The sequence below is a fragment of the Epinephelus lanceolatus genome, chromosome 11 (genome assembly GCF_041903045.1).
Source record: "Epinephelus lanceolatus isolate andai-2023 chromosome 11, ASM4190304v1, whole genome shotgun sequence".
NCBI classification, from domain to species: domain Eukaryota; kingdom Metazoa; phylum Chordata; class Actinopteri; order Perciformes; family Serranidae; genus Epinephelus; species Epinephelus lanceolatus.
This window is the reverse complement of record NC_135744.1, coordinates 20,068,377-20,092,098: the sequence shown is the minus strand read 5'-3', so window position 1 is coordinate 20,092,098 and position 23,722 is coordinate 20,068,377. Positions and strand designations below refer to the sequence as shown.

Below are 23,722 nucleotides of genomic sequence, written 5' to 3'. Positions count from 1 at the left end.
TTGCCAAGGGAACCAGGGATCTCCAGACTGGCCTACAATAAATGTCATCCCTGCACAATTCTATCATGAGCATTTAAGCATGCTAACATTAGCATTAAGCTCAACACACCATACCTCATAGTGCTGCATGTGTGGCTGTAGACTCTTAACTTTGTTAAAAACAAAGTTCTACTATTCGCTCCTGACATGCTGCCAGGCATCCCTGAGTCATGACACATACATTAATTGATGTGCGTTGGGTTAACTGCTACGGCCCACTACAAGTTGTTATTGTGCATGTAATGATGTAATTGGGCACGTCTTCGGCATTCCTCATCTCATAAGTATGTTTACTTTAATGTTTTAAACTTTCTGCTGCAATGGCTATAGCAATGGGAAATGCTGCTTTCTACCCCAATTACAATAACGGTATCAATAACAATAATAATGAAGAAGGTTAAAATAACCTATTCTGTCCATTTAAGGAAATTACCCCCTTATATACACTATAAGTGAGGATGGGATAAGGATGAGACTCTACAAAAAAGTTTCTGTACAGCTTGGACTTTGTATTAGGTCTTCATGACAAGCAAAGTGAATTCATGACAGCAGCTCGATACACCACACTGATGAGAAAAAGGCCTGTTACTCATCCCTAATGCATGATACACAGCTTTTAAGTAACAGATGCCCTCCACTGGTAGCTACCACCTACAGTAAGTCTGCAAGTGTCATTGGTCTCCAATCTGCTGCATCACCCTGACAGCAACTTCACTGCACACTGTAAATGCGGCAAAGAGGCCTCTGTCTAAATCATCAAGCAGAAAACTTGACATGCCAAGCCAGAAATAGCCGTAACTCCTTTTCGCATGCTCTCTTCCTTTCCACTGCTGATGTCAAACCTGGCATATTTCAGGCGGACTCAGGAATTCAGTAAGCCAGACCTTTCCACTGTCCAATCCCCCCGACAGGCTTCACAACATGCCTGTGTTCATATCCAAATCCTGCTAAGGAGACACGGTTTTGGGCCAAAACCAACAACGGCAGATAAGATTTGGCCGTTTGATGTGGTTTAGGGAAATCCCTGTGAAACTAAAAGAGCAAACATTATGAAGAATTTGATATGTGCTATAATGGAAGCTAAGTTTTCTTTTTGCTTTGACAGGGCAGCACTTATGTGACTGTCTGGCCTTTGAAGACAGTGAATCACCACAGCACAGCATGTGCAACACGATCAACAAGCTGACAATATAAACACCGTATACAGGTCTATGGTGCATTACACATTTTGTTACAACAAAAAACACAACACCGATATGAAAAGTAAATGCAAATGTTTGGTAAATGACAAAAATGTGATTTAACATTGTAATCTTTTATCCTTACTCAGGATGATTTTGTAACATCTGTCCAGGAACTACGGATAGAAGGCAGCCTTTTGGCCAACTTTGGCGCTTTTACAGCAACTAGTGCAGTTCCAGATCCAAACGTGACTGCTTGGCCTGTGGTACTGCTGCTTGCAGCTTTCTCGAGAACCACTCATCCAAACAGCTTCAATCTTGACACTGCGCTTCCTTGAGAGTATATGCATCATTTGCTGACAGCTAGCTATTTGGGACCAGGCAATATCAAGGAATAGAAGCGTTCATTACAAAAGGTAGATAGCTGATGCATGAGTTTGCTGAGACCTAACACCTCTGGTCTGTCTTTCTTCATCTGTTCCTGAATGTATTGTGGCGAGCAACAGAGAGCAAGCTGTACCCAGCATGCCATTTGGTAGTGTAACAGCTAATAGGGGTCCACTCTCAGTACACAATGTGGGTTATATAATGCACTACTGATAAATATGTCCCACAGATCTCAAGAGCTCAGGCTCGCACTCGACACTGCACTTCCTTGGATACTCAGCATCACACCTGCCAAGTTTGAAGTCGATCAGATGAACGGCTGTCGAGAAAATCGAAGGACAGACAGACAGACAGAGACTTTCAATTGGATGTAGGTCTGCCCCCTAATAGCTGACTAAACGTTAGTCGACCAGAAAGGTCATTAGTCGGCAAGATTTCATTGGTCGCTTAGTCACAGAAAAAGAAAAAACAAAACAAAAGATGAAACTCTATTAAGAGCTGCACCTTGTCAAAATAAATCAAAACCTATATGACTGGACCATGTGGGAATTTAATTTGAAAGGACAGACACAGGAAGTGTCCACACTCAGCAGTCAGACAGGAGTCAGGTTAATTTCCAGGGCTGGTACCTGTGGTTATTCCACAGGCTAGTAAATAACATGTTGGGCAGGAAATCCAAAGTGTGGGATCATTTTGAGAAGGTGAAGGACGAACCCAAGGTGATATGTGAACTCATCTTCATTGGTCGACTACAAACATGATGTATCATCTGAAACATGGAAGTAGCTACATGCCCATTAGCCCACAGCGTCATTAACAGGCGGCTCGCTCAGTGTGTGACGTGCACTTGTAGATAAAAAATAGGCCTATATTAATGAAGGTTCATTAGTACGGTTTTGTATTTCTCTGTAATGTAGCACAGTGTTAACAGTGTAACTGATACTATTCTTTCTCACACCTTCAACTCAAACCATTGTGTTGTCCCACCCAAAATATATGATTTGATAATTAAATCGGTATTGTAAATATGCAGGCGATTAGTTGACTAATGGCCCGAAATGACGACTATTAGAAGACTAGGAAAATTCTTAGTTGGGGGCAGCCCTAGTTAGATGTTTATTAATGTGCACTCAATGTGTGTACACTAAATATGAAGCAAAATGCTTGGACAGTTATCTTAGCATTAAGCATTAAGACTGCAAACAAAGGGAAACAGTTAGCCAAGCTCTGTCCAAAGGTAGCAAAATGTCCCTGCCAGCACCTCTAAAGTTTATTGATCACATTGTTAGTTTAATGTACAAAATCTAAAGTTTTAAAACAACAACTTGCATCTTTTTTGTGCACAGTGACTTCCTGTCCTGCCTCCAGTCTTTACTTTAAGCCACGCTTATCTATTGAGTGAAGATGATCTTGTTTAAAAGCCAGGGAGTAGCAGTATTCTACACAGTTCTTATGGGAGGTAAAATGTGCTGTACATCTCCAGTGTAAGTTCTCATAACATCTGTGACTTGTCTGTTCAATTTTTAGAGGATTTAAAAGCTGAATTTCAAAAAAATAGAAAGCTATCACATTGTAGTAACTTCCTTTAAAAAATGAAACTTATAACATGTGGCTGGTTAGAAAAATGGCTTGAAGACGGAGAAAAATGGAATGGAAATGACATTATTATTCCCAACGGATAAGGAGGAAGTGGTGCTTGGAGAACCAATGTACCTTTACAGAATATCACATGTACAGGGAAAAAGAAAATATCCTTGATTTATCCTTCCAGAATGATTCGTTATTATAAATGCAGTAAATCCATAGGGCATCTGTCTGGCTTAATGTACCATGCAAATGTTATTTTAGGTATATAAATTTTAGATTACATTCTTTTATCTTTCATTGACGAGACTGCAGCTGTCTAAATATTGCCTCCCTTTGTGTACATCTTGTAACACAAGGGGACTACCGTGGTTTTGCTAACTTTTCACTCACTATGGGGTCTTCGGGGAGGTTCACTTGCTCCAGCTGCAGTGTTGCATCTGCCTGGCCAGGAGCTCTGCCACACCTTGCCCCCCTCTGTGTGCGTAGCAGTGCTTTCAGGCATCACAGCGGGATTAGGGCCCTGTGAACCTCTGCCAGGCCCTCAGCGGATGTGGAGCGGCAAATGGCAGCATGTTGAATGCGTTTGCTTTGATCTCAACAGACTGTATAGTTTACAAAGAATTGGTTTCTGGTACTGTCTCTGTCTGACTCTGGGTAATAGATTCACCATTTTTCCACTGTTTCTTATCCTTCAGCAAGGTTTAAAAAAACCTATACTGCCCATTTTTCACCAGAGCTGGCCTGTATATATTATGACATGTTATGATGTGTTTCTGAGACAGCACTGTTTGGAAATGTATAAAGATATGATCAGCAGCTCACCAGACGAGCATCATATAGCCCACTGTTCAAAAGTGACATATTGCATCCTTTTTTATTCTTGCATGCACTCAGCTCCCTCCATCTTTTTCCATCCGCTCTGTATAAAATGTTTAAGATGAACATGCTATGCTCTCATGGCATGGGTCTTGGCGCTTTGGGGAGGGCTCTCCCTGCAGACTGGATGCATGCTGAATTAGTTCTATATGGAGGGAGGAACCATTTCCAAATGTGTTCTGGAAACGGTGCCCTTGGTCATATCCTTCATCACATCATCCTTGTTTGGATGCGTGGAAGGAAGAAAAGAGGTGGCAAGGAAGGATAGAGGAAGCAGATTAGTCTCTCTCTCACAGTCTATAAGATAATTATCTGCAGCTGCCATGCAGCTTTTTTATACATCCATATTTCATGAGCTGGGTCCCAGCACTGGAAATTGTATCTGAATGTAGGTTTTTTCAAACAAGGGAGGAAAGGAATACTGGAACTGATATGGACAATGTGTGAAGAGAAATCAATGCATATCCTTTTTATTACAGGCATTGTGAAACAGTCACCTCCTAATCCTCGCTGGACGCTTTAAGTTAGACTGAAGTGAAGTATGCATGGTGCATGGTTTTATGATGAGAGAGCAGCAAACATATATATGTACACTGAACAAAAACACTTTTGTTTTACTCTAGTACTCTAAACAACTAAGACACGCAAGACTTATTTCTCTCAAATTTTTGTGTGAATCTGTTTAAGTCTTAGTGAGCTCATGTTCTCCAAGATAATCCATCCACCTGACAGATGTGGCATATCAATATGCTGATTAAACACCGTCATTACTACACAGGTGTGCCCTTTACTGGTCACAATAAAAGGCCACTCTAAAATGTGAAATTTTATCACGCAACACAACGCCACAGATGTTGGAGGGAGTGTGCCATTGGCATACTGACTGCAGGAATGTATGCACAAAAGGGTTGAAAGCTAAAGCTCACTAATTAACATGTTATGTATCGTGTTTAATATGCAGAACCAAAGTGTAAAAGCGACATGTGGTTTGTGAGCTTTAGAGATGCTGGTGTGTGGATTTTGCCTCTGGACAGGGCCAGGCAAACTGTTTCCCCTGGTTCCAGGCTTTCTGCTGAGATAAGCTAATCGGCTGCTGGCTGCTTCATATTTACAATATAGAAATAAGAACTTTATCAATCTTCTAATCTAACTTTCGGCAAGAAAATTAATTTGCATTTTCCGTAAATGTTGAATTTTCCCTTATGGTGTTGTTAAATCTATAGGTGGAGTAGCAGAGCTCTAGCATATGACAGTGCGAATGACTGATCTGAATGTATGTTTTTGAAGCTCAGAGCTACCTGAGCTGATGAGAAAGGCAGTTTCTTGACTCTCAGCTGATGACTTCTGAGTCAGTACAGGGCGGCTTTTGTTCCTGTCCCTGTGGTCTCGTTGTCGTACATGGAGTGTGGCTGTGGTATGCCACTGTAGGACTGTTACACTTCCACCTCCACTTCTTTAAAAACTTTCATGCATGTGTACACACATGCACACACACATAGCTTCAGGGTTAACGGCCCCATGCTTTCATCTCATCTATCTTTGGGCCTTTCCACTTCCCATTAAGGAGGGGGGGCGGTGGAGGGCTGATTTGAGGCTTGGGCTTTTCATGGCGTCTTTCCTTTCAAAACAAAAGATTATTCAATTAATGTGTGTAATACACATTTTCCCCTTTGCTGACCCTGGGAGAGGAGTGGAGATCAAAGCCAGCTTTCTCTTTTATAGGGCAGCGGAGCTGAAGTCTGACGCAGACCAACTCTCAGGTTTTAGTGAAGGGTTACTCACAGGCCATGAGCCTGTAGAAGGAGAGAGGCAGATATCTAGGCATTCCACTTCCCAGGGACAAAGTGGCTGCTGCAAATCTCATCAAATACTGCTCTTTTTTTGTAAGGTACTGATGACATGGTACATCATTACAAAGACGGGGTACTGTAAATTTTATTTTTAACTCTTACCTAATACATCCATATGATTTCAGACATTACTTTGCTGTGTTACACCTAAATTCTGTTGTTAAAACAAGAATATTTTCTTTGAAACTTCTGCTAGACATGTATGACAACACTCTTAAAGAGATTGCAATGCCTGGTGTCAATACATAATAAATTCCTGTAGAGTAACATAGAGCAAATGAATGAATCTACTGGTTGTGGGATACCTCAAGGAACCTGTCAGAGACCATTACTATTCACTTTTTTTCAATATACTGTATGTACAAATGATTTACCATTAATCCTAGATAATATCAAAACTTTGATAACTTCTGGTGTGTGACAAGCATGTAGGAAGACACTGTGTGTAGATATAAATGGCTCATTCTGAAGCCTGTTTCCACCGAGCAGTGCGATATGGTACAGTTCAGTTTGGAGCACTTTTTTTTTGCGTTTCCACTGTGAAAAGTTATGGATGGTACCAATAGAACCGTTCGGTACGTCTCCATTTTTGCCCGCTAGGTTCTAGATACCATGTCATAAGGGTTAAGGGTTAAGGGTTACTTTTGGTACCAAAGGTACCATACCAAAAGTGTTTGGTGGAAACGGGGCTAGAGGTAACAAAAACACAAAGATTCTTAGTTTCAGATGATTATACACAAATGGAAAAATCCTTCACGCTGGACCTTTAATGTAACTCTGGCTCCTCCATGGAGTGTTGCATTATGGGTTGTTGTAGCCCTAATGCTGCTGGACTAGTGAGGTTCTTCAAGTCTGTTTAGTTTGTTATTCACAGTGTAAGATGGAGCAGTTTTCAATGGCTTGTGTAAAATAGAATGGAGTTGGATGTGTCTCCCAACACCTTCACTGCAGAAACACACTTGTGATTCAGAATCATCTGTCAAGCTACCAAGAGTTACAGCTGACACTGAATGTCATGCAGACTGATGATGACAGCCAGAGAAAATCATCCTGACTGCTTCCAAGAACCTGACAGTACAGTGTGTGAGGACGTGACTGATAGGTAAGGTAGATAAATGTGTATGTTGGGTTTTAATGGAAGTATTCCATTGGAAGTATTTACGAGAAAAAAGGTTTCAAGATGTGGACTCTTTGCTCCTTGGACTAACAGTATCTTGGGGAAACATTCCGAACAGGACTAATAAGAAAGTTCTTCAAATCTTCAAGAAGTGTTGGCGAAGGATGGATCGTTTTATAATCGAGCCAGTACAATACCGTATAGTGCCAAAACTCGTGCACTGAAGGATACTGCAATGTATAGAGCCATGGTTGTATTGTTTTTGTCTGTACACGTAATTCAAAACAACATCTATGTAAATTTTAATTTAACTTTAAACAGCATCTTGTGACCCCATCTCTGTCTTAATTTTATACATGTGATGCTAATTTGTAATATATGCTGTTTTTTGTGTTAAATAAATTTGTATGATTGAAATTTGTAATTTCAAGACAGCAATGAGGGGCTGAATAACTTTAAAACTTTTTTTTTTTTTTTTTTAAATGAAGATATTGTTGTTTCCCTGGCGCAAAAGGGCAAATAAATAACAACAAAAAAACACTGGTATTAGTTATCGGCCAAACTGTTATTTCAAACATCTGGATTGGTATCAACCCAGGAATTTACACTTGATGCATACCTAGATTTGAAATTGTCTGGTGGTGGATAATTAGATGACAGAAGGAATATCTTTCGTTTTTGATGAAGGTATTAGACATTGTAATAAATGAAATAATGACATAACAAAAAGAAAAAGTTAAAAAAAATCATTATGAGAAATTATTTCAAAGAGTAACTGATTCATGTGTTCGATTAAAGCAAATCCACTGTAAATACAGATACGTCATCTGGCCTCAGTGACCTCTGAAGAAACACTTGAGGTTATGTGGTTCTTACCATCGGACCAGCAGGCCATGTTCCAGAAAGTTCTTCAGGTTGGGTAGTGTCTGCTGCAGGTCTGGGGTGGTCAAGCCATGTTGATATCTCAGCTGCAAGAAAAGGGAACACATACTGTGTCATTAACCTCGAACAACCCACCACATCGTACATCCTACAACCCTACATATAGTGTGTGGTGGGCTCGCACTGCTGCGAATCACTTAGACCCGTATTCACATTCTCCATGTTTGGATCTTATCCGGAGAAGAAAGAAATACCACCTACAGGAGAGGTCTGAAGTCTGCATTCTTTCACCGTGACACATCTATACTCTCCCCATCAGACCATTACTCATCTGGACACACAATGGGCATCCTTCCCTGATAACAGGCATGTGCACTAATATGTAAGGTGTGTGGAAAGACAGGGGGATGAGATGCGGGTGGCAAGAAAAACCAAACTCGCTGTTCAAACATCTGGATGAAATGGGGCTATGAGAGCACATTAGAAACCCAATTACATTCTCCCATGATCTCTCCCTCTTTTTTTCAGTAGACCCACTTCTAAATTTGGCCTTGAACGTTCCCTCCCTCGTACCACAGTGCTTTATTTTATGATGACAGAATCAAATCCAGTAAAAGAAAATCAACAAGGCCACCTTGAAACTCTAGCTCTGGTGCCAGAAATATCTCCTCTAACAGTTGAGCGATGTCACAGCGAGCCAACTCTTGTCCCGGAGAGTTTATTTAACCTATATTACTGAACAGCAGAGGAGCATCATGCCGCACGTCCAGCGTATATCTCTGAGGCCCCTCTGTCACACACACTGCCTGCACCAGCTGACATCTGTTTTGTTTCCACTTGGGTGCCACGGCAACCACTCTGCTCTTTACACACACACGCACACACACACTTCTGGTGAAGAGATGCAGCGCACATGACTCTGACACATCACTCACCCAGGATAACTGTCTCTTCATATAGGAGGACATGATGGACAAATGACATGATTATAAAGGAATTATAGAGAAATAAATCGTTGAGGCGCAGAGGGCAAAAGTCACGTTTCCTTGTTCTTTGTTTAACAGTTTAGGAAGAGACAAATGGTTTTCAGGGTATCAGTAGCCCCCAGGACACATCAATACCTGTTTTCTTGTGGTAACTGCTGTAATATACATTCACGACCACCAAGCTAGCTATAGAGCTAACTTGTGCCTGACAGGCTGTGTGCAATTTTCCGCAGAGCACTGGCAACATGAAGGTGATTTAACTCTACTAAAGGTGGGATAACTTTGTGTTTGTTTATGAGTAAGTGCATGTGTTTTTTGAGGTGACGAGATGAGATATGGCAGAGTTAGTCTCTAAAGAAAACTCAAACTGTGCCAATATGGCAACATTTTGCATTTGAATTAGATGAAAGACGTGTCCTGACTGGCTGCCATTCTGAGCTGAACCTTTGTCAGTTGCCCTGTTTTTATTTATTCTTGTTGCTTGCTTTGAAAGCTCTGCAATGGATTAGAAACAGGGGATTCATTAAGTTGAAATGAGGAATTATTCGATATGATGCCTCCTTATTTCACTACAAAAACCTAAATAAGGTGTCAGCGGGTTGAAGAAAGATCACCAGGGAGCTAAAAGATTCTGGTAACCATTGCTAATAACAACCTACTTCCTTTATGCAAGAAGATAGAAAATAGTCTGATCTCAAGCGCAGAGCTGATAGGTACATGGTCGGTTGACATGGGGTAAGAGAAGTGCACAATTAGGCCCTAATCACACAGAATTTATTGGTAAATAATGGAAGAGACACTGGTGGCAGCGGTTGCTGGACACCCAGAGCTATATGGCCCGACGATAGATAGCAGGTTGTCAAACTGCCCCCAAGTGATTCTAAAATATTCCTAGAAACATCCATCATGGAGGTGAAGCTCCTGGACCAACTGGTGGTACTCCCATGACCCACCCTCTTTTTTAGGGTTTCATGTACCCACACAGATCTCTGATATCCTGTGCCCAATAAACTATCTGCTGACAGCCTCTCACCCTCAACTAGAGCTAAATCAAGTACCATCTGCCTGTCCATTTTAGAAACTAGATACTAATTACTGTGGTGAAAAAACTGTAGATTGATTACATAGGAGGGTCAGTGTAAGGAAGTGATGGGGTGATTGCCTGGCAACAATAAAAACGCCCACTAGTGGCATTCAATTAAAAAAAAGGCATTGCGGTGCCTTGTGTTTTGCAATGTGCAAAATGCTTTCTGTGTGATCAGGGCCTTAGTGAATTCAGTGTGGACAGACAGCTCCAATGTTTCGGAATAAAATGTGATAGCTGGATGCTCATTGAGTCAACTGCAACTAGATCTATTAGAAAAATTTGTTATACTGGTCCGGTGTAGTGTTTAGCTTAATATCAAACTGGTTTGAATTTTTTTTACACCTGCCCATATACAGCTACACATAGTAGCTCTTGTAAATCTTGATTAATGGCAGAAGGGGTGACACAGGAGGAGTACACACTGGCCACATGTGCATGTGTGTCGAATCTCTACATAAAATGGCCAAATCCCTTTCTGTCTGAACAGCTGCCAGAATAATGTGTAAACTGTATGGTATGAATGGTATGGTATATGTGTGACATGTACCAAAGTCTTCACATGTCTGTGATCAATGTTCCAGTGTGTTTGCACATGTGTGCGTTCTGGCCTCAAAAGGTCTGTGTCCGTTAGGGGAGCCACAGAAACAACAGTCATGACAGTATCAGAGGATGACTTTATCAAAAGAAGCTCAGAATGAGGGGTGTCACCTCGAAAACCCAGATGGTGATGGAATGGTCAGAAACCTTGGAGAACAACATAAGAGATCCATTCATGGCTCAGAGTAAACCTCAGGGTCTGACCAAATGACGGCGCTGTGCTGTCCACAGAGCCAGCTGAACGGAATTGGGTTTGAAGCAGAAGGCCAAGATCAATAACACCACCAGTTTAGAAACAGAAAGACCATAGCAACAGCAACACTGAGTAGGGGGGCTTGCTTGTTCTGTGGCAAGATGCTAAAAAAAGGAAAATCCCCGATCTCAAGGAAATCTCAAGGTTACGGTCTAGAAAGCACAAATAAGAAATCATGGATCAGATATGAGCAAAGAATAAACATTACGGCTTTAGGGAAGGTAAACAGTGTTTGTTGGGTATACTGTATGCTTTCTTTGATTTTCAGTCAGAAGGTGTAACAAAATGCTGTCTATATATTCCATTAGTCGGCCTGAGTTCTGAAGTGTGTGTAATAACCACACTGCGTGTCTGAGAGGAGCCCTATGTCAAATTATATGCCTGTATGTCTGAGTGTGTGGGAGAGACAGAGAGCATGAGTGTGCATTTGTATGCGTGCCTCCTATTGTTTTCCTTATGTGCAGAGATCTTGCTAAGCGTGCAGCGTACAGAAACTGGATATGGGTGAAGACAGGAGAGTGATGGGTGACATCACTCGATTGCTCCAAGCGAACTTCATTACTGTAAAGCTCGCTGTGGGGGATTAAAAAATAGGAGGATGTTATTGGCTGCTCCAAGATCCTTCATAATGTCTGCCTCTGACGAGCCAACACAGAAGAATATGAAACGCTACCTGCTTGCATGTTCACTCAGGCATTTGCCAAACCTCTGCCAGTGGGCACCAGCAACACTCGAGCTAAGTGTCTGGTTGGCAGCAGTGCAGAGCCAACAGCACTGGGTGACTCCTGCTTCACACTGTCTTTGTAATGAGATGTGTTAAACACATTCAGACAGTTTGGAAGACTGAATACTGCAGCCCTACAGCTGACCCAGCACTCAGCCAGCCAGACTCTATCAATATTCATAAACTGGTCTGGCCCTCCCTGGTGGAAGCTGCATTAAGTTTCTCCTCAGAGTGCACTCTATGTGTATATATGTGTGTTGCTCATGGCCTTCGTCCTGGGAAGGCATATATCCTGGATGCTGGCTGTCGAATATGCAAACATCAACCCCCCTCCCTTCTTCTCTTCTCACTTGAGACAGGCAAAAAAAAAACATTAGTGACCCGGCTGTGTCACCTACAACTGTGTATTAGGGCCATTGTAGGTTAAAAAAATAATAATAAATATGTGGCCTGGGAGTAAAATTCCAGGAAAAACTAAAAAAATATAAAAAACCTTGGATATTTTTTGTGATTGAAGTGCTAAATTTATGTGAAAAAAGTGGTAATTTTGCACAAAAAACATGGATATTCTGAGATTGATGCTGTAATTTTATTAAAAGAAAAATTAAAGATTAAAGTGGTAAATATATATATATATATATATATATATATATATATATATATATATATATATTCTTTGACATTAAGGTGGAAAATTAAGGCTGAAAAACTTAAATATTCTCTTAGATTAAAGTGGTAAATTTGCAAGAAAAAACTCATATATTCAGAGATTTAAGTGGTAAATTCAAGAGAAGAAGACAAAACCTTGTAGGGAGCGAGGCTGTAGTAGATGGGTGAAGCTCAGGACTTTCACCCAGGAGACCTGGGTTTGTGTCCTGTGTGAGTCACCGTTACTACGTAGACTTTGTCGTTATTCTACATCACCTGACTTTTTGGCAGTAAATTCATGAGGTTTTTCTACTAAATTTACCACTTTAGTCTCACAGAATATGTGTTTTTCTGTGAAAACCCCCCCCCCCTTCCTTGGTCTTTATTTTTATTTATATAATTTAAACTATAATCACATTGTAGTCATATTGAGAGAACAGAGAATGTTGTAAAAGAGGAAAAAATGTGTGAGGCTGCCTAACGACATGAAGCTGGGTGTCATTTCCGATTGTCGGCGCCATGCAGGCTTTGAATGTGGGATGGAAACAAACAGCTGAGCAGGAAAGTTTAGATTCTGGTCTGTAAACCCAAATAGGTCTTTGGAACTATGTTGTAACCGATATGAAGCAATGTGTTGTCATCAAGGTGAGGCAAAAAACACAACAACACGACAGGAATGAAAATCCACAACCCAGCAAAATGAGTATCTAGGAGAATTTCTATACAAACACAGCAATGAGAAACAACCTCCGAGTGTTACTATGTCAACAGCTCCAGACCAGATCATACAAATTGCTCAGAATCAGACCACTTGAGACAGCTTGTCATTTCTAGTTTCCCTTTCATACATCATTGTGATGAATGCCGGTGGAGTCCTTTGCGTGCTTGTGCCTGTGTATGGAAGAGTGCCTTCAGGCTGCTGGCCACGGGGTTCTTTGTAATGGGGCTAACCAGATCGTGGTGAGAAATTCCCAGAGCCCATTGAGGACGGCTGAAAGGAGAGAGGAGTTGGCGGGAGGAGGGGGGGGGGGGTCTTTCACATGATGACATAGTGAAACAGATCCGGCCAGGTCTCCCCTTTGCTGCTCACACCTTTGTGTCTGGGCACTCCCTTCCCTATTTAGGTATTCAACAAAGCCCACTCAGGGCTATGGAGACTTCCGAGCATGTGTAGTGGGTAATCGGCTGGTATCACTCAAGCGGCAACCTCCAGGGCTGAAGAATGAAACCAACGTGGAGGTGCCAAACTGCTGTTCCCCTTATAGCCACTTGAGGCTGGCTACAGAAGTGAGTCAGTCTCAGTAGACCTCAATGTTAAAATGACCAACTTTAAAGCAGAAATAAACATGTTTACAGCCTGGTACAAAACACTGTTTTGGTCTTTATAGCTCAATTCCTCAGCCATGACAACTGTACAGGGGAGTTAATTTTTATATAAATCACCCGTTTCAATTTTCTGGAGGCTTAAAGTTAAACATAATTAAGGGCGCGGCCACTCTCAGTCAGATCCACCCTTCCCTCTTCCATAGCTCCACCCTCACATCCAAGTAAGGTCACTCTGGCAACAGCCAAAATGCCAAAATCAAATGCAAGTACACAAACAAACAGGTGATGACATGGTGGCTACTTCCATCATTTTTATACAGTCTATGGTATGACTGCAAAGTCTGGTATGAGTCTGTGTGAGAGTTTAAAGGATGAGCACAGCTGACCCGTTACATCTGAGAATTTGGGGACTCATCCTCATCCATCTCAAAGATAAAGTTACAGCCCAAAGAATGCAGCAGTGTATACAATCCCAGCCTGCCAATCCACTGGAGCCGTGACCACACATAAACACCCTCAAACTGACTAGAGCCGGCGAGAACCAGTCAGTGTACAGTACATGCCACCCATCATTTGGCAAAACCTGCTTGTTTGCCCCGAGCTCTGTACAGAGGCTAAACAAACACAGTCTGGCTTATGCCACGTATTACTGTTTCCCTGGGTTTGTCAGTACTAATCACCCTCACTTCAGACCGCAAATGTGGGCGGGCTGCAAAGAATTTTTGAGGTTGATTGCTGATGATGTGGTGTGGGAGGGTGGCCCAGGTAACAAAGCTCACCTCCCCCCCCTCCCCGCCTTTTATGCTATGAGGTCACCGTAGGAGCCACTTGTCAGCGCAGACATCCGAAAAGTTTAACTGGTGCCTGTTATTAGCGTCATCTGACAAGCGGTCTTCCATCGTCACTGGAGATGGGCAGCGGAGGAAATCTGGGACGCAGGATATTTTCATCAAGAGCGTTGCGTTTCGTGTGTCAAGAGGTTAAAAAGTCTCCAAATCAAACCCTGGAGTATCCTGTGCATGTCTGACCTGCATCATGGACAATTACCCTGTGATTTATAATCAGCAGGCTTTTGTCCACTGGGGTAAAAATAGAAATGGTTATTTTACAGAGTACATAGGTTTTGCATACTCCCTGGGGACGATAATCAGGGAGCTCATTAGGTGCTATGACAGCTTGTTATAGAGGGGCTAACCAGGTGTTCCTCCCTCCACCATCCCTCTGGTCAAACTGTGGACTGGATACTTCAGCAGAGACCGTGAGGTTGATGCAGACATTAGTCTCCATGCATTCAACTCATATGTAGAGAAGTGGAGCTATGGGAGATAACCTGCCACTGACAATATTTCAGGGCTGTGCCTCTCCTGGTTAAGATGACTGATTCATGAACAGCTTACATACCAGTGAAAAAAATAACAAGCTGTAAAAACAAATAATATTATAAGAGCTGAATGATACATGACGTAATAAAATATCCTGCAAAAAGTCATAAACATCAGTGTGGACTAATTTGTTAGAGTTTGGAACAGGAACTGTTCCATTATAATGGAACAGTTCCTGTCGCTTCTGCCAGGAAATATAAAGTCTGCATGCTGGGCTGTTAATTATTAAGCCAAAGCTCACAGTGTTTCAATAACCTGTACGGCAAAGTCAAGCTGCACAATAAACTAAAAAGTAGGGCTGCAACAACTTGTCGATGAATTGATTAAAATTGATCATAAAAACAGTTGGCAACAAATTTCATCATGGTTTAGTTCGGCATGCGCTGCGGAAACATTTCCTAAGGTGGGAGCTTTAGGCCAGCAAATGCTGTGCCTTGTGTGGCTCAGGTGATGAATTAGGGTGCTTTCACACCTGCCCTGTTTGGTTCGGTTCAATCAAACTCTAGTTCGTTTGCCCCCTAAGTGCGGTTCGTTTGGGCAGGTGTGAACATAGCAATCGCACTCCAAAACAACCAGACCGAGACCTTCTTGAAGAGGTGGTCTCGGTCTGGTTACAAACGAACTCTGGTGCGGTTCGTTTGTGGTGAGAATGTGTTCCGACCTCAATCTGAACCAACTGCAGTCACATGACACATTGTTTGGGTTAAACATGAGCATGTTACAATCCTGGAGGATTATTAATGTGCACCTCCTCCTGTACTGCCTTAATATGCACATTCAGCACATCCAATGCATCAAAACTTTGTTTTTTAGTTGGAGCCGCACCTCGTTTTCAAACTGTATGGTTTGACTAAAATGAACAATGACTGCAATATAGTCCACGATGAGCAGCGCTAAAATCAACCTGCGTAGTTGTCCCTCCATTGTGACATGAGAAAGTGTCACATTTATCTTGCAAGTGTACTCTTCTTCAACATTTTGTTCAGCGCAAGGCATTGAATCTGGTCCGCTTGTAAATGCTGCCGTGAGAACACAAACCAACTCTAGGTAATTATACAACCTTGTAACAAAATTAGTCCCTGATTCGGACCAAAGCAAGACAACTCTAGGTCTGAAAGCATCCTTACAAGAAATGACACACTCGTCTGTCTCTCTAAGCATTTGATTCAATGTAGCCAGGCCCGAGGCTATTTCTGTCGGTTACATTGTTCAAATTAACCAGTAACTGTGTGTTTTTATCCATTAAAAAGGACACAAGTCTGGCAAAGGTCGTACATTCAGCTAACACTAATCAGCTGAAATTAGGTCAGACAGACACTGGAATATAACATAACATTATGGAGTTTTTCAAATATATATTAGTCAAAATAGTTGTTAGTTGCAGCCCTATAACTAGTTTGTGGATGTAAAACACACAGCCTTTAACTGCAGCTAATTGCTCTATTACTATTAAAATCTGACACATTTTGCTGATTAAATCAAATAGATTATAAATAAAGACTTTGTTAGATTCTAATGTACCATACTATTAGCTAATATTGCATGCAACACTATTTGGACTGATATGGGTGGTAATGTATTCCTCATAGATTTTAATATGTGTAATTTCAAGTGAGACGTGTAATAAAATGGTCAATAACCAACAGTTTCTTGGCTTGTGAGAGTGGCTTTTGGGCATCTATGGTGTCCTTTGGAGCCGTTTGGCTGGCGCACCAAAACCACATACCCCACACAAAGTTCATGTTTTTTTCATGATTAAGCCCAAGGAGCTATTAACTCCAGCCAAGAATTTGCCTGCAGATGATTTCTTCACACTAGACTGCAAGCGCCAACTTTCCTCGTGGCAGCAGGTGAAGTTTTACTCTTCTCATTATGATGGTCGTTAAATTTGTGTACGCATGTTCTCGTTTTAATCCTCTCATTATGCCTCTTTGTTTCTCGTTGAACTGACTCACACAGTGGCACATCGATCCAATTATCGTAAGTTTTTGTTTACAGCTCTGTGAGCCACACATAAGCTCCGGATCCTTTTTTCTGTCTGCCAACAGATCTGCCAACTCTTCGATGTCCAGCGTTGAGGAAATAAACAACTCATTCAACTCAGTGGGCCGATATGATTAGTTAGAAGGCACATTAGAACACTGTATTTACACATACAGAGATTTTCGGTCTGATCTATTGTTTTGACGTTTCAATAAACAGTTCGACTTGTTCAGAAGAATCACAGCACAGTACTGACGTTATCTTTTGTGGCCAAGCTGCAAAGCCAGACCTCAAAACTTTTTTGTGATACCAAGTATATTTACTTGAACCCAAACCTTTAATTAAACAGAACTATGTTTGACTTATCACTTTGAACATAGGGAATCAATTTTTTTTTTTAATTCTCACCTTTAAGCTGAATCAGAAAGTGAAAACTCAGTAGTTACCATGACAACTGCTGTTTAACATCTCATTTAATCTGTACTTGTGCTACACCATATCTACTCTAACTTAACTGTGTTGCTACTATTAGGATGCATAATTAAATCCAGTGTTGGGGAGTAACTAGGTACATATTACATAATTACAAAGAAAATTTAAATCTTTTACAGTTACCGAGAAAAGAATATGTAATTAAATTACAGTTACTAATAAAGATGTTGGCGATTACAAAGAGGCTACATCCAGATATTTCCTTTTTGGTGAGAGCTTATACATAGAATATAACATTCATTCTGTTGCTGTTCATCTTTTTGGGCAGGACTGCCTTCTTTTGGCATATTTCTGGACAACATGGGTCAGCTAAGCTCTTGGGACAAATTTGAGTGCAACACCATCAAAGGTAGAATGGCTTACATGGAGCTGATTCTACATTTATACAGGCTCCATTAATTTGGCAGTATGTGCAAAAATCTCGGGAGTTGTTTCAGACTGGAATTTGCACCACCTCTGGTCTGCCAATCAAGCAATGTGCATTGCTCTAAGCCAGTGGTTCTCAAATGGTGTGCCATGGCACACTGTTGTGCTGTGATGCAAATCCAGGTGTGCCATGGGATATTATATATATTCAACTGGGCCTATACAAAAAGTTATGAATTAATTTGTAATTGACTATATCAGTATGTTGGATGCAAACCCATCTCCAGAGGTAAACTCTACCTAGAAAATGTGATTTAATATAATTTAATTTAAAAAAAAAACCTTCATGGGAACCTATTTGTTGCTGTTCACATGTGGGAATTATAAGTGTGTCACACATCACATTATCTTACATTATCTTACATTATTCCCAATTAAATGGATGTGCTATTGGTGCTTTGATGTAATTTTAAAAAGTTTAAAATTAATTCTTGAATCATTTTGTTAATACATATGTCATGAGTAATAGTCGGTTGTCAATTGTAATTTGATATTAGTAAATAAAAACAAACATTTATGTCATGATAGGAGTGATAACACGTTATAGAGGCTGTTGTTTACAGGTATAAATATAGGTGTGCCTTGAGATTTTGGCTCGCACTTTGGTGTACCACTGCTTAAACAGCCTGAGTATGCTATGCACCTGTGCCAAGTCAACTACGCCAAGGCGGGTGACCATGTCGTCGTACAAGAATGCCTTTCAGTGTTGGAAATTCAATAATATTTTCCTTCTGAAATCAGAAAAGGGCTCTAACATTACTGTACAGTGTAAAGCTTGTTTACTTGCGTTAAACATGCTGTCAACCTCAAAATTAAAAAATACACCCAGAACCATTAATGTTGTCCATATTTGTTATATAAAAAAAGCTTTATGCAAATATGGTGTAAGTTTATACTTTATGGTCTTATCAGCATTTTCTTCAATGTATTTTGCCTTGTGTTTTTTTTTCTCACAACTTCATTTGATTTACAGTACACAGGATATCCCCCCCTCTGCTCAGCTCTTTCTAGCTCACTGGTGGATTTGAAATGGTTGATCGTGTTTGCTACAGTGCGGTGCTCCAATGATTCCGCCCATCTGGCTTATCGTGGGCACGTAATGAAACTCACTCTGTCTGTGCAACCTTCACTCATCCACTAAATAAGTTAAAGTGAAATGTTGACCAGCGTGCACACAAAATGGCCGAGACAAAGTGACTGCAGATGGAGGCTGTGACACGAAGTGAAAGAATGATGGTAAAGATGTTTTACAGGAGAGCGAGAATGAGATTATGTTAATTCCAATTGCTCCCTAATGTTTTCCTTAAATGTGTATTTATAGCTATCCTTTGTTGGTACTGGCTGACCTGCTGTATTTAGATTTTACATTTGCAGCTTTACATCAGATAACGGTAGGTAAAACCTCACATGGTGCAATGGAGGCTCTAAACCTCAACAATCATGTGGTGCAATGAATATGAAATCCAACTTGATTAATCACCGCAGCCTTTCATGTGTCTCAATAAATATACAGAGCGGGGCTGAAAAGTTGTTTGAGTCTGGCTAGAGTCATATAATTCACTCACAACAGAAATTCACTTCCCTGAAACTCAGAGCAGTTTTCTGGCCTTGAATACGTGCCACAGTCATCATTGTTCAGCCTTTAAGCCAAACTGGGAATCTGGATTCATAAACACCACAGGCGTTTGCTTACCACAGAAAATATCTTGCCACATATTCAGCGTGTGAAGAATCACCGCTGTCTCATACACGACTTCCAAACGGTATTTCTTCATTTTCCATGCTAAATTTTGAGTTAAGATTATTATTTCATTTCTAAGCGTTCAGTTACATTAGATTTAGACCAGGAAGGAAATGCCATACTGAAACGCTGACACAACATAACGACTAGGGCAGTGGCCTAATAGTTAAAGCAATGATTGTTCATTCAAATGGCCCAGCTTCACAAGTTACAAAGGGCAAACACAAAGAGAAAAGACAGATCAACACGTTTCACACTATTACTACCTCTGTGTGTGGAGTCTATTTTCATTACAATGTTTAGAGGAAGTAAAACTGTATAGGGACACTTAAAGCGAGGCATTGTAAAATAAGTCAATTCAAATTAAATGCTGTACAGAGTCCACCACTGAAACAAAACTTTCATTGGCAGAATCGTGTGTATTTTTGCACTGACCGGACAGAAGGCGGATCGAGCCTTTCAAGTCATTATCAGATTTTATGTAAATGTTGACTGGTTGATAAACTGCTCCCATTAATTCCAGAAATGTGTCAAGACAAGTGATAAAAAAACAATAACTGATGTCAGCAGTCCAGGGTTTAAAAAAGATTGATTACACTTACATCACACTGATTCAACAGACCATCCTGACAATAAAACAAACACTCGCTCTGGTTTGTTTATGATGGATTTTAAATTCAAACTGAAATATTTTTCGATATGAGCTTCAGCGGTTGTTAAAGTCCATTTAACAAAAGAGATAAAGAGTGCGTTTAGGTTTTAGCAATCAGAGGCAATTCTGAGTGTGAGTATGTGAAGAACTGTATGAGCAACATTTAGAAAGTTCAAAGGGACTAACATGACTGAAATGTGACTAACCAATATGGTTGGTATGGCCATAGATCCCCTCAGTTTTCAAATACACTTTGTATTTATATAGTATACTGCATAGCTGCACTTGCTAATGATAAATAATATAACAGCCTATAACAGGTAATAAGTTTTCAAATATTTTTCTTTCTGGCAGGGGACACTCAGCAGATTTGGTCAAGGGTTCCTCCAGCTTAGGGCAAGTTGGATTTAAGACTTTTTTTTAATGCTGCTTAGAATGAAATTTAAGACCAATTTAACAATAACAATAAAAACAGAAACTGAAATCAATTACTTTGGGTGAGGGACAGTTTTGCCAATATATTTATTGTAACATAAAACATTGGGAAACACCTTTTGGTTGGTTTTCTTGGTGATTTTGTGTTTCTCACTCAGCATGCAAGACTTCACTGCCTTGACTCCCATCGTGCCGAATTTGGAGAGACTTTTTGCAGAAACTAAAATGAGCCTCGTCTTTTACCAATTTCAGATAAGATGAAAACATTTTTTTAGATGGTCAATTTTAATTGAATTTGCATTTCCCCTTGTCATCCAGGGTACAGTGACAGCAAGCTAGCAGACAGTGGATCCTCTGCTCTGAGTATCCTGGCCAGAAACAGATACGAGTATTGTTGGTTCCTCTATCCTCACCTGTATGATGTTAATCCAAGAGGCATTTGGTAATTTGCTAGTAATTATTTTGAGATTTTACAATAAAACATCAGAAATAAAAATAATTCCTAAAACCCAACTTCTGAACATGTCTATGTCTGAACATTTTAATACTTTTGAAAGACTGTTTTAAGACATTTTAACACCAGTTAAGGCCTTGTTTTTATATGAATAATTGAATTCAATGGCTTTAAAGGCTTTTTAAGGATCTGTGAGAACCCTGTGGTCCCCTCCCAATGTTGACTCAATGGCTACAGCCTTGGCTGAAATTAAATGTCTAGCGTAAAGGTGTCATTTGGTTTTTGTTTCAAGGTGGAGACTGGGTTCTAGAAGAAACTGGGTGAAATTGCTGTCCAGCTACTTAAAATCCTTAGATGACTTTGAGCTATAGGCTCATAGCAACTTTGACATTAATTGCCTTCCAAAGTCCTCTCAAGATGTACAAAGCCTAAAGCCTTTCACTTTCATAAACATATCCACACCTCTGGACGATTAGATAGCAGTTAGTCAAGCAGTATGTTTAAGATTATGGTGTTTGACTAAGTTATTGACTTTAGCAGCGGCCTTATCACTGTAAGATGTTCAAGAACCAAAGCAAATTCAACACACACGTGTCCATGGGAACTGCCTGACTGCAAAGTTCATGCTACATGTTTAAGCACTTCCTTAACAGCTGAAATGTAATATTCTTTGTTTTATTACATGCTTGTTTGAAATGGCAACAGAGACAGGAAGTGCAGTTTTTAATATTGCATACTCTAAGTTCTTCCACTTCATTTAACATCCTCTAACTCTGCTCCTTTTACTCTCTCCGCTCTCCCCTCCGTTGTGTCTCCTCCACACTGTGGTAATGTAATACAGGTGTGGTGCACTCTGTGTGCCTGAGTCCGATTCAAATGCGGCCCTAATTCAAGCCAGATTCTTCCGTCGCATTACTTGTTGTTACACTTTGCTGAGTATCGTATTGCCGCCAAATTCAGTCAACAGATTTACATAATTACGGGAAAGGCTGTGTGAGATGAATAGGAAATTCAGTTAGGGAGACCACCGGTGACAAGAGACCAATGTTAGTCTCCTCTGACCCCAATCACTTCAGGGCGGGTGGGAGGTGCCATGCCTACGGTCTTAATGAGATCCCTTCATGATGTGGTTATTTAGTCTGTGCATGGGCTGGTCAGCAAGGGAGGCTGATTGGTGTTGTGTGCTACAGTGACACCTATTGGACGAACCACCATCATTGAGGGTCACTCAAGTCCTCAGGGCTAATGACCCTCACCACTGTCACACTAGAGCCGAGCTATTGCTGTAAAGCAACCTAACACCAACACAGGCTGACCCTGTTTGTGAAGTCACTGTGAACACTGAGGTCAACTTCCTGTTTGCAGCTTTGGCATGCAGGGACATCATCAATCCTCCATGGCAGCTCTCACAAGGACTCCTGGTGCCTGGATGAGGCACACCTAGCAGAATATGCTAATTTACTTCTTTGTAGTTTCAAATTCAAAGCATACGGACCTCGTTCTTGAGGGAAGCCACAAACATTTGTGGTCTGAATGGCAAAGGGTGCCAAACAGTTACGGGCACAAGATGTGTGATGGTCGACTGGAGTGAAATGGGGGATAGCCTGGACTCAGCACAGGTCTTCTCCTTAGCATGGAAAGATACATTAATGGAGGGAAGTGTTCCTGGACAAACACAACAAACTTTGCCCCAGTTGTAGTATGCCTTTTAAATAAAGCTGCCAAATATAGTCGTTAAAACATTATTTCAATTTAGCCAGTCTGATCACACTCATTTTATTATTTGGAATAAAAGTGTTGTGGTATTTTACAAGGGAAATCTTTTTTTATATGTGTGTTGTGTTTCCACAAGGCCCCTAGGAAAATAGTAGGCCAGAGAGGAGGATGAATATATGGTTTGTGGGCAGGTGCCTATCCCAGCTTCGCGCTGCCCACAATTCCTCTCCCTTCCACTGCTTGTGAATGGGCATATTATTTTCTTTTCGTTTCCTCTTTACTTTGTGGATGGCTTTACGACTGAGATTTTCTATTAGCATTACCACTGGTTTGGAGGTCACAGGGAGAGCCTGGGCCGGCACACTGTGTACATTCCTCTCCATCTGTCTCAGTAACTAACTTTCAAATGTATTGCTTTCAAAGTGATGGTTGACGAAAGCTACTTATCCAAACGTCTGCAGTTATTTTAACAAGTCAAAAGTGTGAGTGAGCCATAACAAGGAATGAAGAATGAATAATAAGTGATCTGGGATTCAGTTTGGTTGTTTCTCACTATTCCTAAAAATAGCAAACATTTGCATCTGGCAAATAACATTACAAACCTCTTTCATCTCACTTCATAGAAACTATTTGTCAAGTATGAATACAACCCTGACGACAGTAAAATGACCATGTCTGGCCTACTAGTGCAACTGACTGGCCAACTACATGCCCTATCAAAACAGTAACCAGAGAGCCCCAGATTAAAGCTCAGACTTCCAATATTTTACAGAGTTCAAAGGGATTTCCAGCCAGATCCTGCTGCTATTCTACCAGGATAAAATATACTGCATCAACCTGCTCTGTGGGAGAATATGAGTTGCTGAGGATAAAAGTATAAAGTGAAAAAACAAGAGATCTT

The 23,722-nt window shown here is 40.8% G+C and overlaps 1 protein-coding gene across 1 annotated transcript in view; it reads right to left on the bottom strand.

The window, feature by feature from the left end:
• uvrag (UV radiation resistance associated gene) overlaps positions 1 to 23,722 on the bottom strand; it is a 117,794-nt gene that overhangs the window by 5,789 nt on the left and 88,283 nt on the right. The window contains exon 14 of the mRNA XM_078172342.1: positions 7,914 to 8,005. Within this exon, the coding sequence (XP_078028468.1) occupies positions 7,914 to 8,005 (92 nt within the window). The remainder of the gene's footprint in view (positions 1 to 7,913; positions 8,006 to 23,722) is intronic.